This window comes from Nipponia nippon, unplaced genomic scaffold (genome assembly GCF_047370975.1).
Source record: "Nipponia nippon isolate SJK-2023a ecotype South Korea unplaced genomic scaffold, ASM4737097v1 scaffold_1, whole genome shotgun sequence".
In the NCBI taxonomy this organism is placed as follows: Eukaryota; Metazoa; Chordata; class Aves; order Pelecaniformes; family Threskiornithidae; genus Nipponia; species Nipponia nippon.
The window spans coordinates 118,135,572-118,148,997 of record NW_028262290.1 but is presented as its reverse complement, the minus strand read 5'-3'; the positions used below and the strand labels follow the sequence as shown (position 1 = coordinate 118,148,997).

General features: G+C 33.7%; 1 protein-coding gene across 7 annotated transcripts in view; it reads right to left on the bottom strand.

Moving 5' to 3' along the window:
* The window catches only part of ULK4 (unc-51 like kinase 4), a 249,023-nt gene that overhangs the window by 150,168 nt on the left and 85,429 nt on the right, over positions 1-13,426 (bottom strand). For all 7 annotated transcript variants that reach the window (XR_015705322.1, XM_087757950.1, XM_087759450.1 and 4 more), the window contains exons 26-30: positions 13,263-13,319; positions 10,011-10,062; positions 9,825-9,919; positions 286-337; positions 42-186 (exon numbers count right to left, since the gene is read on the bottom strand). Coding sequence is in view for 6 of the 7 variants with exons in the window: in XM_087757950.1 (XP_087614076.1) it covers positions 42-186; positions 286-337; positions 9,825-9,919; positions 10,011-10,062; positions 13,263-13,319 (401 nt within the window). In the remaining variant the exon portion in view is untranslated. The remainder of the gene's footprint in view (positions 1-41; positions 187-285; positions 338-9,824; positions 9,920-10,010; positions 10,063-13,262; positions 13,320-13,426) is intronic.

The window sequence follows — 13,426 nt, the reverse complement described above, 5'->3', positions numbered from 1 at the left end:
TATCAAGTTATTCCCCATTACAGGGGCAATATTATACTTACTGAGGCAGCAATGAATCTCTAATGAGAGACAGAAGCTTGCTGTTTGAGTCGAGGCTCTCCCCTTTCTCCTCAGCCATGACCTCGTGGCTTAAAAGCAGTGATGTGGTTTCTGAGAGCAACCGCAAGCTGAAGAGTCTCCATTCCACTTGAAAATAAAGGTGCCAAGAATGTGACCACACTGAAGTCTAATTAAAACAAAATGTGGAATTCATGGAAACGGTAGTTGATGTGGCCATATACTTACCATTCTGACTGTGGACCAAAGAAACTAGTGGTGGGAGGATACAGTCTTCAACCTAAAACAGAGAATTAGAAAGATCTGGCTTACATTATTCACAGGGAAAAAATAGAACAGAGATACACTATCATCTATGTTTATTCCACTGCTAGAGCCCTTAATCAAAGAGATGAATAATCATGGAAATTCATCCATAATCACACTTACAAAGCCACCAAGTTCACTTTTCTCTGGTAAGCTGTCATAAAGTTACAGACAGTAATGTACTTTTATATAGAAAAGAACAGTACCTTTGGTATGATTCATGGAGAACTAATTTTAATTTAAAATACAGAATTCAGTGCAGATGTAAGATATTAAGAAAAAAGAGTATTAGAATATCTATTAATCCTGATGCTTTAATCCATAAACTAATCATCGAATAGAGTTCAGAAGAAATGTCCTTCTAAAACCTGTACAGAACTAAGATATATCTGGAAAGATGTACTACATCTAATGAAATATCCTTAAGCTTAGTAGAGAGTCTTGATAAAATTTTAACTTCTTCCATTCTGGTAATACACAGTCTTCCATTAAAATTTAAATTTACAGACTTAAGATTTGAAATATGAAAAAAATAATCCAGTCAACTCTTTATTGTCCATGAGTGTATTGTTACAGATTAATCATCTGTCACAGGACTAGTCAGCTTAGTTCCATCTGAAATCAACTTACGGCAAACTAGGCTATAACTCAGTTTTATATATCTAATATTACAAAAATAGCACATTATTAGTATTCTCCATAAGAGAATGAATTTCTAAGTCTTAAGTCATTGGTAAAATATAATTTATTAAGACAGGACATGCTTTATTTTTGGGGAGAGGATGGATGGACAGCCCTGCAATTTTTAAGTATGCATCATGGATACACAGCTTGTCCTTGGATTTATTTATACAAATAAAATTACTGCGTAGGTTCTCACTACACCATGGACAGGATTTGGTGAAACAAGGCTGCATTATCATTCCCCATGTGTTTTCTTTTAGTGATTAATACTAGATGATTGAATTTCTCTAGATTTATGCAGCTACTATTAAGAAACATCTATAGAAGATGAAAGTATACATGAAAAGGGGTCACTAAATGAAGTTAGCCTCCAGTCAGCAATAACTACAATTAGCAGCTATTTCATTGTTAGTTGGTGGTCTCTGTTAAATGAACCTCTGACATTAAGGGATTCATTTAGTCTGGCTTTTTTTCACTTCTGAAAAAGCTGCTAAAAGATGCCTTTGTTACATACTTTCAATAAAAGAGGTAAAAGGACTCTGAGGTACAGAAGTCAAACTACTCTTGCAAGTACAAATAGCCTTTACGCCTATATAGATAATGCTATATATCATAGATGTAGTGACTTTGGTAACACTTCATAATTTTGAAATATTTCATGTTCTTTTCAGTTAATATGCAATAAGATAAATAATAAAACTACATTGCACTCCAACAACTCCATTAGTGCAGGTTTCTAAACTGTTCTACAAATAGTAATTTATCAGTTACATCATACCTGTGAAGCAGGATTAAAAAAAAAAATAATAAAATTATGTACTTAAGGCCTTTCAGTCCAAAAAACCAGTTCCACCTACTGCAATGCTTCTCAAATGAAGAGGCACATTTAAGTGGTAAATTAAAGGTGTGAGACAGAAAAGAGGCAAAAAAGCAGCCCTTGATTGTCTGAAGCAATGCAGGGACTCAGAATATTATGAATCACTCAGCAGCAGCAGCATTGACTCAGCCTGATACTGATTAAGATGGCAGCATACAGCAGTATGATGCAACCTCAATTTCTAAAACTTCAAATCTTCTTTCACTTTCATCCAGTATTAACAGTAGTCTTTCCACATTAGCAAATGTAGTTAAGCCAGTCATAAGTCTTTTCTAAGATAAATATATTTTAAACTGCCATTGTAAGGAAGATTCCTTAGGTCTTAAATAATTGTAGTAGCTTTTTCTGACCTTTTTCTAACACGAACCTCAATTCTGGCAAACAAACTGTTTAGAATGGAATTCTCCATAGCAGGTGTTTGCCTCATGTCAGTTTGGTGTGGTGGGGAGATCAACTAAATGTATCACTAATCCTATGGAAAATTATTTTGTGATGCAAGAGCATATCAGAATGCACATGCTAAAGGGAGAAGCAAGTATTAAATCATACCTGAACCTTAAATCAGATACTTCCTAACTCTGCAACCCTCGTCTTCTCTCCATGCTATTTGGGTCACTGTTTTTTTACTAATGTGAACACAAATTTGTAAACAACATATGAACTAAGCAAGTAATTATTGAGGTGAAATAAACTGAAGTGTAATAGTACATAAAATATTTTTAATAAACTCACCAGTGAATTGCACAAGTTTCTGTAAGTTAGGTATACAGAAGCATGGTATTAGTATTTTGGCATTTTCTAGAGGGATTGAAACAAATAGAAGAATACTCAAACAAGGATTCTTTTTTTCTTCTTTTAAATCACTGCTGACATCTACATGGAATCAAATCCAATATATGCATGAAGGTAGTCAGATATTTTTCTTGTTTCAGTCTTTATCACTAAGATTACGTACAAAAAAAAAAAGTGGGAAATCATCTTTAAGCCTAAACAGACTAGATAGTTTAAATATGATCATCACTATATCTGGGTTTCTACCATCTTCTAAATAGCCTGATATCCAGTCCATGATAAATCCCTAACTGCACAAAGCCACCATTGTATAAGTCTGAAATGATGGCACTCAAAGGCTATGCTGCCACAACTCTGCTGTTATCAGTACCCAAAATAGCAATGAAATACTAGAAACTTCCATACACACTACATTCACATTTCCCAACTATAATACATATGTACAGAACAAAAAAAAATAGCTCAAACCTCATAATCCTGTTTCTGACAATTGGAAAGGAGTAGAAAAAGAGTAGGAGAAAAAGACAAAGCATAAAGCACTCTGGTTTCTAGTAAAGTAACTCTTGAGCTAAAAAACTTCCTAAGATGATGTTGGATCTGTATTTTTTCATTTAATAATGCTTATACTAGCCTTTTGTCCCATAGATTTGTCCAATCCTATTTTTCAAATGTATTTATACTTTTAGCATGTGCAATACCTATGACACTGTATTCCACACTTCAATTATGCCTTATGAAAAGGCACTTCCTTGCTTATTTTAAACCAGCTAACTTGATACCCACTTATTCTTATTTTATGAAAAACACAAATAATTATTTCCAATTCATCTTTCCCACGCCATTCATAATTTTATTCTCTCAAGTCTTTTTGTTTCCAGGCTGAAATTCTTATCTACTCAGTCCCTCCTCGCATCATTGAGCTGTACTTTGTCTTGTTAAGCTTCATTCCCTTTGAGAGTGAATGACCACAACTGCATTCAGTATTCAAGGCTTGAGGGCACCATGGACTTACCATGGCAGTGATGTTTTCTGCTTTTTTGTCTGATCTTTTACCAGTCATTTCTAATAATCTAGTTGTCTTTCTGATTACTGCTGAGTATAAAGCTATCATTTTCATAGAAAAATGATGCTAAAAGATCTCCAGAACAGTTACAAGTAGTTCAGAGCCTGACACTGCACATGCATAGTTGGAATGATTTTCCCCATGTGCATTGCTTGACATTTATCAGTATTGAATTGCATGTCATTTTATTGCCCTTTCACTCAATATCTTGAAACCTTCTGCAACTCTTCCGTCAGTTTTAATTTTTACTATTGTGAATAATTTAGTGTCATCAGTCAGTTCTGTCACCTCCCTATTCATTTCCTTTTCTGGATTAGTTATAAATAGGACATGTTGCAACACAGATCTTTGTAAGGCACCATTCTTAATATACCTAATTTTTTAAGAACTGATCTCTATTCTCAACTTAGTAAATTTTAAGTAGTTAGAAGTTGATCTGTCAGAGGGTAAGAGGGAAGGGCCAGGCCACTGGTGGATTTGAAGAGTCTTTGGTGCATGACTTTGTCAAAAACATTTTGGAAATCCAAGTATACTATCCACTACCAGAACATCTGTCTCCATAACATTCACCGATTTCTGCAAGGAAAACTCTACTAGTGAGGTATGAGCACCCAGCAAAAACTGTACTCACTTTTCTACAGTATTTTATTACTTACAAAAATCAGATCTTTTGAAAACAAGGCACAATTTTTATATAAATTCTTCTGCAAAGTCTGCATGTTACTTTAACCCTCAAAAGAGAAAGAGAGACAAGCGACAGTTTCAGAGTAGTTAAGTATTCACCAGCTACTAGGAGGGGCTTGAAAGAGAAATCTGTAGTTTCAGTCCTTCTCTGCTTGTCTCCATGGTTCAGGAGATGCCAGATGCAAGGCCTGCACCCTAAATATATGTGTCTGCTTTGTTAGAAACAAACAAACACTGCCTCGGCTTTACTTAACCACATCAAGCAAAGTCCAAGCTCCACAAGTACCCACTAAAAAGCAATTATAACACTGCAAGGGATCACAGTGGAAGGATCCCTACACTAAATCCCTATTTAGCAGGAGGTACCCCCTAAGACTGATGACAGAGAACTAAACTTCCATTCACTTGTGTTAGTCAGCACGGATGAATTCAACTATTTGACATATACATACAACCATCATGTATTAATGAACTAGCTTATATCCAAACTTATCCATTATTCCCTACAACTTAGGCTATGTTTATATGGATAGCTTAACCCTCTTCTCAAGGCCACAGAACTTACCTTAATATGGTTAACATTACTGATCTAAAAAATCTCTCCCTTGATTAAAACTCAGTTTCAGAGCTCTTCAAATCAGTGCTTAAGGACGAAGTCTTGACATTTGGTGTTACACTGGGCAGACAGAAAAAGTAAGCAGGCTTAAAGCCTGGTCCAGTAGCATTTGTGAACCATGCTGTTCTCAAGTGAAAATGAGACCCAGGAATTAAACTTACATAAAGAAACTACGCTATCCATTCCATGCAGCTGTCATATCCAAACTCGCAAGTGACTAAGCCCATTACTTTACTTTCAGAGATTTTTCTACAGCTATCTGGTTCTTTTCAGTGTGCATACGTTTAATGTACAACTCCTAACAAATATCTTTTCTTCTTATCCACTATTCAAAGCAGAACATACCAAAGCAAAGACCATCAGCTCCCAAACCCTTTTTTTCCAGTCACATGTAAGATCCACAACATCCAACATCACCTTGACATTTATTCTCATTAAAATTCCACATACAAAGTTATGGCTGAAAGTGACCGTGGAATTAAGATCATGCTGCCTTCAAACTTCTAAAAGCATTTGCTGGAGGCACAGCATGCTCCTCAAAGTTTTAATATTGCCTGTAATCTCTCAGAATGTGATATAAAAAATAATCTAATGCATGTTAGAATGAATTGGGGAGACGGATGACATTTCTGTAATTTTTTTTGAAAAGTCTTCAGAACTTCAGAATCTTCATCGAGGGTTTGGGGTTTTTTTTCCCTTACTTCTGGGAAGAGACAGCACTGATTGACTGACTCAATATGTCAATTAGTACAGAACTGGTTTCACAAAAAAGTCTCATGTCATGTGGATTAGCTTAATGGACAGAAAGCCACATGGAGTGTAGAATTTTAATCTACTTGAAAAGGGAAAGTGATTGAAGAAATGCTGTACAATATGTTCATATAGTCATATCCTACACTGACAAAATTAAGGTGTCAGTGGTTAGATCAGAACAGCCAGCAGATGAAGAACACCACTGATGCTGAATCAAGAAAAGACTAAGACGAGCAGAAAAAGGCACTTGCAGAAGTTTCTAACCCTTGTGTTGTCATCTTTGGTGAAAATAATAACTCTTATATTGTCAACCAGTAGATTTCCATGTCATACTGCTTTTCCCTTGACTTCCCATCAAGCAACTCATCATGTTCGGGGTGCTTTTATTTTAGCCTGAACTTCAAAAATAAGTTTTAAAACCTTGAGGAGGAGAATCACTGCTGACAACTTTTGCCTCAACCAGAGAAGAACTTTCATGCTTTGGGTAAAAGATCATCTGTGCAGTATACAGATCATTTTTAGGAACTGGTTAGAGTATCGATAGGACTCCCACAGGAACTGCCTGCCATCATGAACCTCCTCACTGCTCAAAGTGCTCTGAATTAGCATATATCCTTTTTTCAGGCAAATAAATACACTTAACAGAGAGAAGAAAAATTCAAATGATACAGTCAGCACAGAATTCTTCCAGTTAATTATGTCTAAACCTTTACCAAAATTTGAAAACAAATATTGTTGTAACACTTATTACCTGAATTTAATAAATATTTTTCCATTTTAGTACATGAAGGAAACAGTTGGACTTGTGTCAGTTTAAGAAACCAGGGTTTATATTCCACTCCAGTCTATAGAGATTCTTCTTGATGGCCTTCATCATCATATTTGCATACCTGGAAATCTACAGTTTTATCAAAACTTGCTGAGTCACACTTACTGTTAGTGTTTACTTTATATCCTGTTAAAAATGCACACAACTGCATGCAAAATGAAATTACTGCTCACTACTGGCTTTCATTTGAGCACTTTCAATTAATTTCCCTTGACTTTATCACACTTAGCAATATATAATACAGTCAGTCCCCACAGAAATGAATCTCCTCAATAACTGACTTCTGGTAATCAGAAATTTGATCACAAAAAAAATCAATTTATTCAATTTTCTTTGTTCAAGGTACAAATACAAAGGCAAATCAAACATGAACTAAAACCCAGAACAACCAATTCTTTTCTTCTCAAAGTGGAAAAGAACCTGAAGTGTTGCTCTTGAATTCCTATTAACTTACGCAATTTCCACTGCAGCTAAACTAAAGCCAGAATTGAACTGAAAAACTTACTGGTTCTGCTTAATATAACCTCACTTGTTATTAAATTCATTAAACTTTATTAGAAGTGCATTTAATTTCTGATTATAAACTTTAAAGCAATATCACAGTTGTAGTGGAAAAAAATGCATCCTCTGAAGAAGGTGTTGGCCTTCCCCCCACCCCCTCCATAAAATGCTGTTTCTAACCAACTTTATCTAAATGAGCAATCCAGGCTTCAGAGATCAGCCTAGGATACACATTTCTCTCCAGTAAAAGAGTTTCCTGTTAACCACTGTTATACTTAAATATTGATCTGGAAGCTTGAACATGTCTTGCTTCAACTTTTTAAAAAAAGCACCAAGTTCCGCTGGGTGCTGGCATTTATATTCATAGATTCTAGTCATGCTCAGCGAGCAGCAATTAGAAGATATCCCTTGAGTAACAGCAATTCTAAAAATATTCTGCATGCATCATAGAAGATGAAGTACCACTTTCCACTAAAGTAATGTATGCTGTACATTCAAGTATAATTAGCACACCAGACTTCATAAATAGTATTAAACTAATTACTGTTTGCACCACTAGTGGCAGATGTGGTTAGAGATTATTAATTACAGTGGACAATTTCTTGAATTTAACATACCAAGTACAAGGCAATTTCTCCACTTTACTTTGTGTCTGAATGGCTATTTGCTGAGTGTCAGGAGGGCTCTTTTAAATTAGAAAGAACTGTTACTTGTGAAAATGAGCAAGTGATGTAATAGATTTTATTTTCTAAAAAAAAAAAAAAAAAAGCTGTTCATTGACAAGGATATAATTATTTTTCATTGATAAATTTCAATATACACCTATTCTAAAACAGGGAAACTATTCTACAGAAGTGCTGTGTGTCATAAATTTACAAGCACTAGACAGGCAGGAAGTTTTTTCTTTAGCTATATAAGGTTAACCAATGTGTTCAGATGGATTTTAAATAAACACCTAAAACTTTCAACGTAGGTGATGAAGTAAACTGTTCCCCAGAAATTTAGATACTTAAATAAAACTCACCTACTGGTAGCCAGGGCTTACTTAAAAGAGAGTGGGATAGTCATTCCCTGGTTTCAATATAACGTTCTGCTGAACATGGGGATGGGAGCAGGGGAAGAAGGGTTGTAAAGGGGAGCTGTCTCCTTGGTGCTATTTTTTCAGGGGAAAAAAACCAGATCATTAAAGTTTAAACAGCTAGGGGAATTTTATTTCATGTGCTGACACAAGGTATTGCAATTTCAGTAAATGTTGATGGACCTCCATAAAAAATGGTACATTTTTCTGTCAATATAAGACACACTGGTAACCCACAGAAGTAAAACAATTATTTTTAAAAATTGAGGTGATTCTAGAATGATACAGTCATAATACAGTGACTTGCAGGCTGACAGGCATGTAAGGAGACACCAATTGATATTCATACCTCACCTACATTTACATTTCTTTTCTAGAAAATCCTTTGCCATATTAAAGTAAATTGAACTGTTTAGTTCTGTACCATTTCCCCTCTGACTATTAACTGGTTAGATTTTTGTGCATAAGGACCATTTTCTAGAATACCACTCTTTCGTGAGCATTAATGAAAATAAACATTAAACTTATTTAAATTTCTATTTATATTTTTTATTAATTTTAATATTTTCACTTAAGGTGTTATAATCTAAACACTCAACACTAACACAAACACACCAAATAGGATTTCAGCTTCTAAAACCACTTAATTTCCAAGATCACCCATTCTTATCTAGCCCAATCCCTAAGATAGATACTCATGAATCTATTAATTCGCTAATGCCTTTCTTGATTTAACTGCTATATTGAGTGTGCCCCAACCTAATTCCAATACAAACACATACATTTCAGTTTGAATTAAATGGTCACCCCAGTAAGTATGATGGGTTACACTTCTGGTAGGACTTCAGGCACAAAAATGCACTGGTATAGGTTAGAATGATTTGTCAATCACTCATTCAAGCATTTCAACCTACTGATTTGCTGAAAACTATTTCACAATGTAACTGTTCTGGCTTCAGCTAGCTTAGCTCAAAGAAAATCATTTAACAAAAAGCTTCAAAGAAAACAAATCTTTAGTAATGTAAGAAGCTTACAGCATGTGGGTTTGGCAATTGTAATGCAATTTTTAGTAAGCAATTTGTTATACTTAAACAAAAAAAAAACCACCATAACTGCTATAAACTGTTACGCTTGATGATGATCTCATCAAGAAGAGTATCAATGGAAGGCATCTTCAATGCTCAAGGTGGTCTTTCCAAGTTATGTTAAAAGCATAATGACAGATGAAGTGGTGAAATTTCTACTAATATATAGCAATATACTTGCTTTGAGGCTGAAGAAAGACTTATAGAATCACGTGTTATATTTACATGAAAATCATTTTAAGACCTGCTATTTCTAAACTTTAAGCCCTTCTCATTCTCCATCTAACTTCTCAAATAAATACAGTAAACTGAGTCTGAATGCTTTGCTGCTTCTCTGAAAATTAAATCTCTTTATAAACAATAAGGATTTTTCCTGTCAAATAGAACCACAATAGATTTTAAGCCATAATTTAAACAGTTTCTAAATCTTCAAAACATTCTATTATCAATGGAATTAGGCCAATTAGCTTGCAACTATTCACTTTGTTGTCAGACTTACGGTCAAGCGATGGATTGTCAACAAGACAGGATGCTGTGTTACTGCTTCAAAGGTTGATAAAGTAGTCTTAATCAATTCTTCTGATGCAGCTTGCCCTATTTAGTAAAGATCATTGTGTTTCTTTATAAAATGCAACAGTTATAATGCCTGCTTATAAAAGTACAGCAATATTATAGGTTACCTTACCTATTGCTCCATCCAAGTTTGTTTCTCCTGAATCTATTGACCTGATAAAATTCTACAGAAGAAGAGGCATTTATGTTAAAACACTTTAGAAATAAAAATTAAGAAGTGCAATCATTGAATAATTACAAAATGAAATTCTTTAAGGAACTGTGTAAATACGAAATGTTAATGCACCTACATTAGAAAACGCTGTCATAATTAAGATATGAAAGACTGAAAACATTCATGATCTAGCTGTTATAATATAATTTTGCAAGTCTATAATGCTGCTGGACACTTAAACATAGAGTACAGTAAGGACTATTACTCTGATTAATGTCAGGAATGATAACATTTCCAGCTAAATAGACAGTAATTAAATGTCTTTAACAGAAAACACTAATTTCTAAGAAGATTTTGAACTAACCTCAACATGGCTATGTTAAAATAACTCACTAAAAAGACCAAAGACCCTCCAGAAAATGCAAATTTCTGTTATTTGTACCATCTTTTTGATCTCCATGCATACTACGCACACTATGGATACATTTACATACAGAAGAACATAGAAAAATGCATAACATTCTATTAAAAACATCACCTAAATTAGTCATCATTTTGAGGAACAAAGACATTGAAATATTAATAACCTGGGTTAAGTAAATATTGTACAATTAGACCCATTATTCTTTTGCCTTTTAATCTTGATTTAATTCTTTTGCTTTCACTTCTATACATAGATGTTTATTTCATAGAGGATGCAAAAGACATGTTATTAGCATTTGCTAAAGAAGGAAAAAAATCTCAGCAGAATTTGTAGTATGCTCTTTTTTACTAATGCAGTATTTAATACACAGAGAATTTGCCATGGATAAACATCTTTCTCATTTTCAGTTTGCACACATATCTATTTATATGATGTAAAGCATTAAGAAAATGACTCATTTTATATTTCACTATCAATTAAAATTTGTCATTATATATTAAATTGACAGAAGTGCCTACATGGGTTATCTTTTTCTCCATATGTAGGAAACATCTGAAGGATTCTTCTCTAATTAAAAATACAGTTAGAAACTAATTATATATTTCATAATTTAAATGCATCTCAGAGGCAGTCATAAAAAAAACACTGCTTCTATAAAAGCCAGTTATTTTATCTTCCTGATCATTTGAAGAAAATTACTAGTTATTATCTAATTAACTTGTTTTGAAGAGAGTATTATTTTGTTTGCTCATTTAAGACAGTTTCACACCTAACCATAGTCTCAAGACCAATTTGGGAAAAATCAATATAGTTGGTGCAAAAATTGTTCTGGCTACTAATGCTTAATTCCTTAATTTTATATTAGAAACACAAGAAGAAGATGTATTTATACAAAAAACCCAACCATCTGGGTTTTTTTAAGCAACAGAGAGGAATGGTGTGTGCATTCTGCTACAGGTAAGTCTGTGCCCTATGCACTCTGCTAGGAGCCTACTATTAGCTGTGCCTTTGGGGCAAAGCGTGTCCTCCATGTATTTCTATTCACAGCTGAAAACATGAAAGGATTGTCCCAAGTCCCTCTCAATTTCTTTGCACAACAGAACTGAAAATTACAGTGATGATGGAAATAACTTCAAAGTAGCAAGAAGAAAAAAATTCTCAATGAACAACAGTTAGAGGAAAATAACTACTCTTTTCCTTCCAGAAACCAAGCACATATCTTTCCACTCCTAATCATTTATTTTTGTTAAGAGTAAGATTTTTGAATAAATCAGAAAGACAAAAAAAACAAAAACAAAAACAAAAACCCACCACAAATAACTGAAAGACTGACTTGCTAAAAGTCTTAGAGGCCTCAATTATAGCACAGTACTTCGAAAAAGTAGAAGCTGATGATCGAATGTGCCTTTATAGATGTCAGTGGGAATGTTGCTAAACACAAAATTCCAGAGTAGATAGTTGCCTGGTAGAATGGATAGTTACTCTTCCAGAAGTAATTACATTGGTCATATCATAACACAGTTCTCTAAAATGGCTTCAAATTTGATATTCATTTTTCAGATATACTACTTCCCCTCCCTTTTTTATGTGTAAATTGAAATAGTATATGTAAGTTCCTGAATTGCCTTGTTTGATGGAGACAAAAGGACAAGATGCAGGAAATATTCAGTAAAGTAATCTTTCCTTCTTGATCTGAGAGGAAAGCTGTGATAGTGTAACTAGCCTGACTTCCTCAGTCAGTAGTTCAAGCAAGCTGGAGTAACATCAAAAGAAAACTTCCATTGTACCTCATCTGCTGTACCTATATTGTTGACAGAAGAATTTCACCTTGTAGAAGGTTGATCCAAAACCATTAATAAATCTACTGCCTAGTTACAAATGCTTCAAAGAGACAAAAGGCTTTGTAATTCAACATCTACAGTTTTAAATTTTTTTTCTTCATTCTAATGCTAATTTTTATACAAATATTTTAGTAGAGCTAAATTAAACCCACATTTTCTTTGAATCAAGAGTCAAAGGAGAAAGAGAAGGGAATCTGAACAGTAAACTTTAATCTAGCTGTTTGTGGTGAAGCATTTCTTCATGATATTGTGGAAGTAAATACCTAGTTGTCATTTATGAACCCATGTACTTAAAAGTATTTCCTTAACTCTGATATGCAACTTTAGAATGTTTTTTTCCTATTTAGCAGAAACAACTGTTTTCATATGAGGAAATAACATTACAACAATACTACTTCACTTTTGCTATACTATCCTATGGCATAGTTAAAAGTTTCTTTTCTATTGCTAATGTCATAAATAGTTTGTAGATGCTAACACGAGACAAATATCTTAGCTCTGTAGTTTACAATACTCAGCTTTTCATCAACTAAATACAGCGTAAAAGTACTGGCCAGAAGAAAAAGGTGACAAAAAAAAAAAGAATACCTTAAATATATATTAGATTATAATTTACCTTTCATTTCTACTCATAAAATACTAGTGTATTCTATAAAGAATATTCTGTGTAATTTAGAGCTAAACTTGTCTACTCTAAAATAAAGTACACGGGAAATTCTCAATTTATCAGACGTGCAGAGTTTCTCTATACTTGAACACAGGATAGCATATTTTCCCTTTGACTCAATAGATTACTACAGAAAATATTTTCTGACAATATATATAGTTTTGAATATAATCAAAGCTTCAATTTTATATTCAGAATAAAGTTCTCTCTCTAATTCCCAAAATTTTATGCATATGTGTATTTTGTAAACAAAATTTAACTTAGATGGTTATACTCACAAGTAAGGTCCCATAGTTGAAAAGAAACTCCTCTGTGACTATCTGAGGACGAAATACCTATTTGAATTTAGCAAAAGTTGCAAAAAATTATATTAAATGCATATCTTATGATCAGAAAAAGTAAAGCATGTATTTCACAGCCATGTTAAAAAAAGAGGACAAAA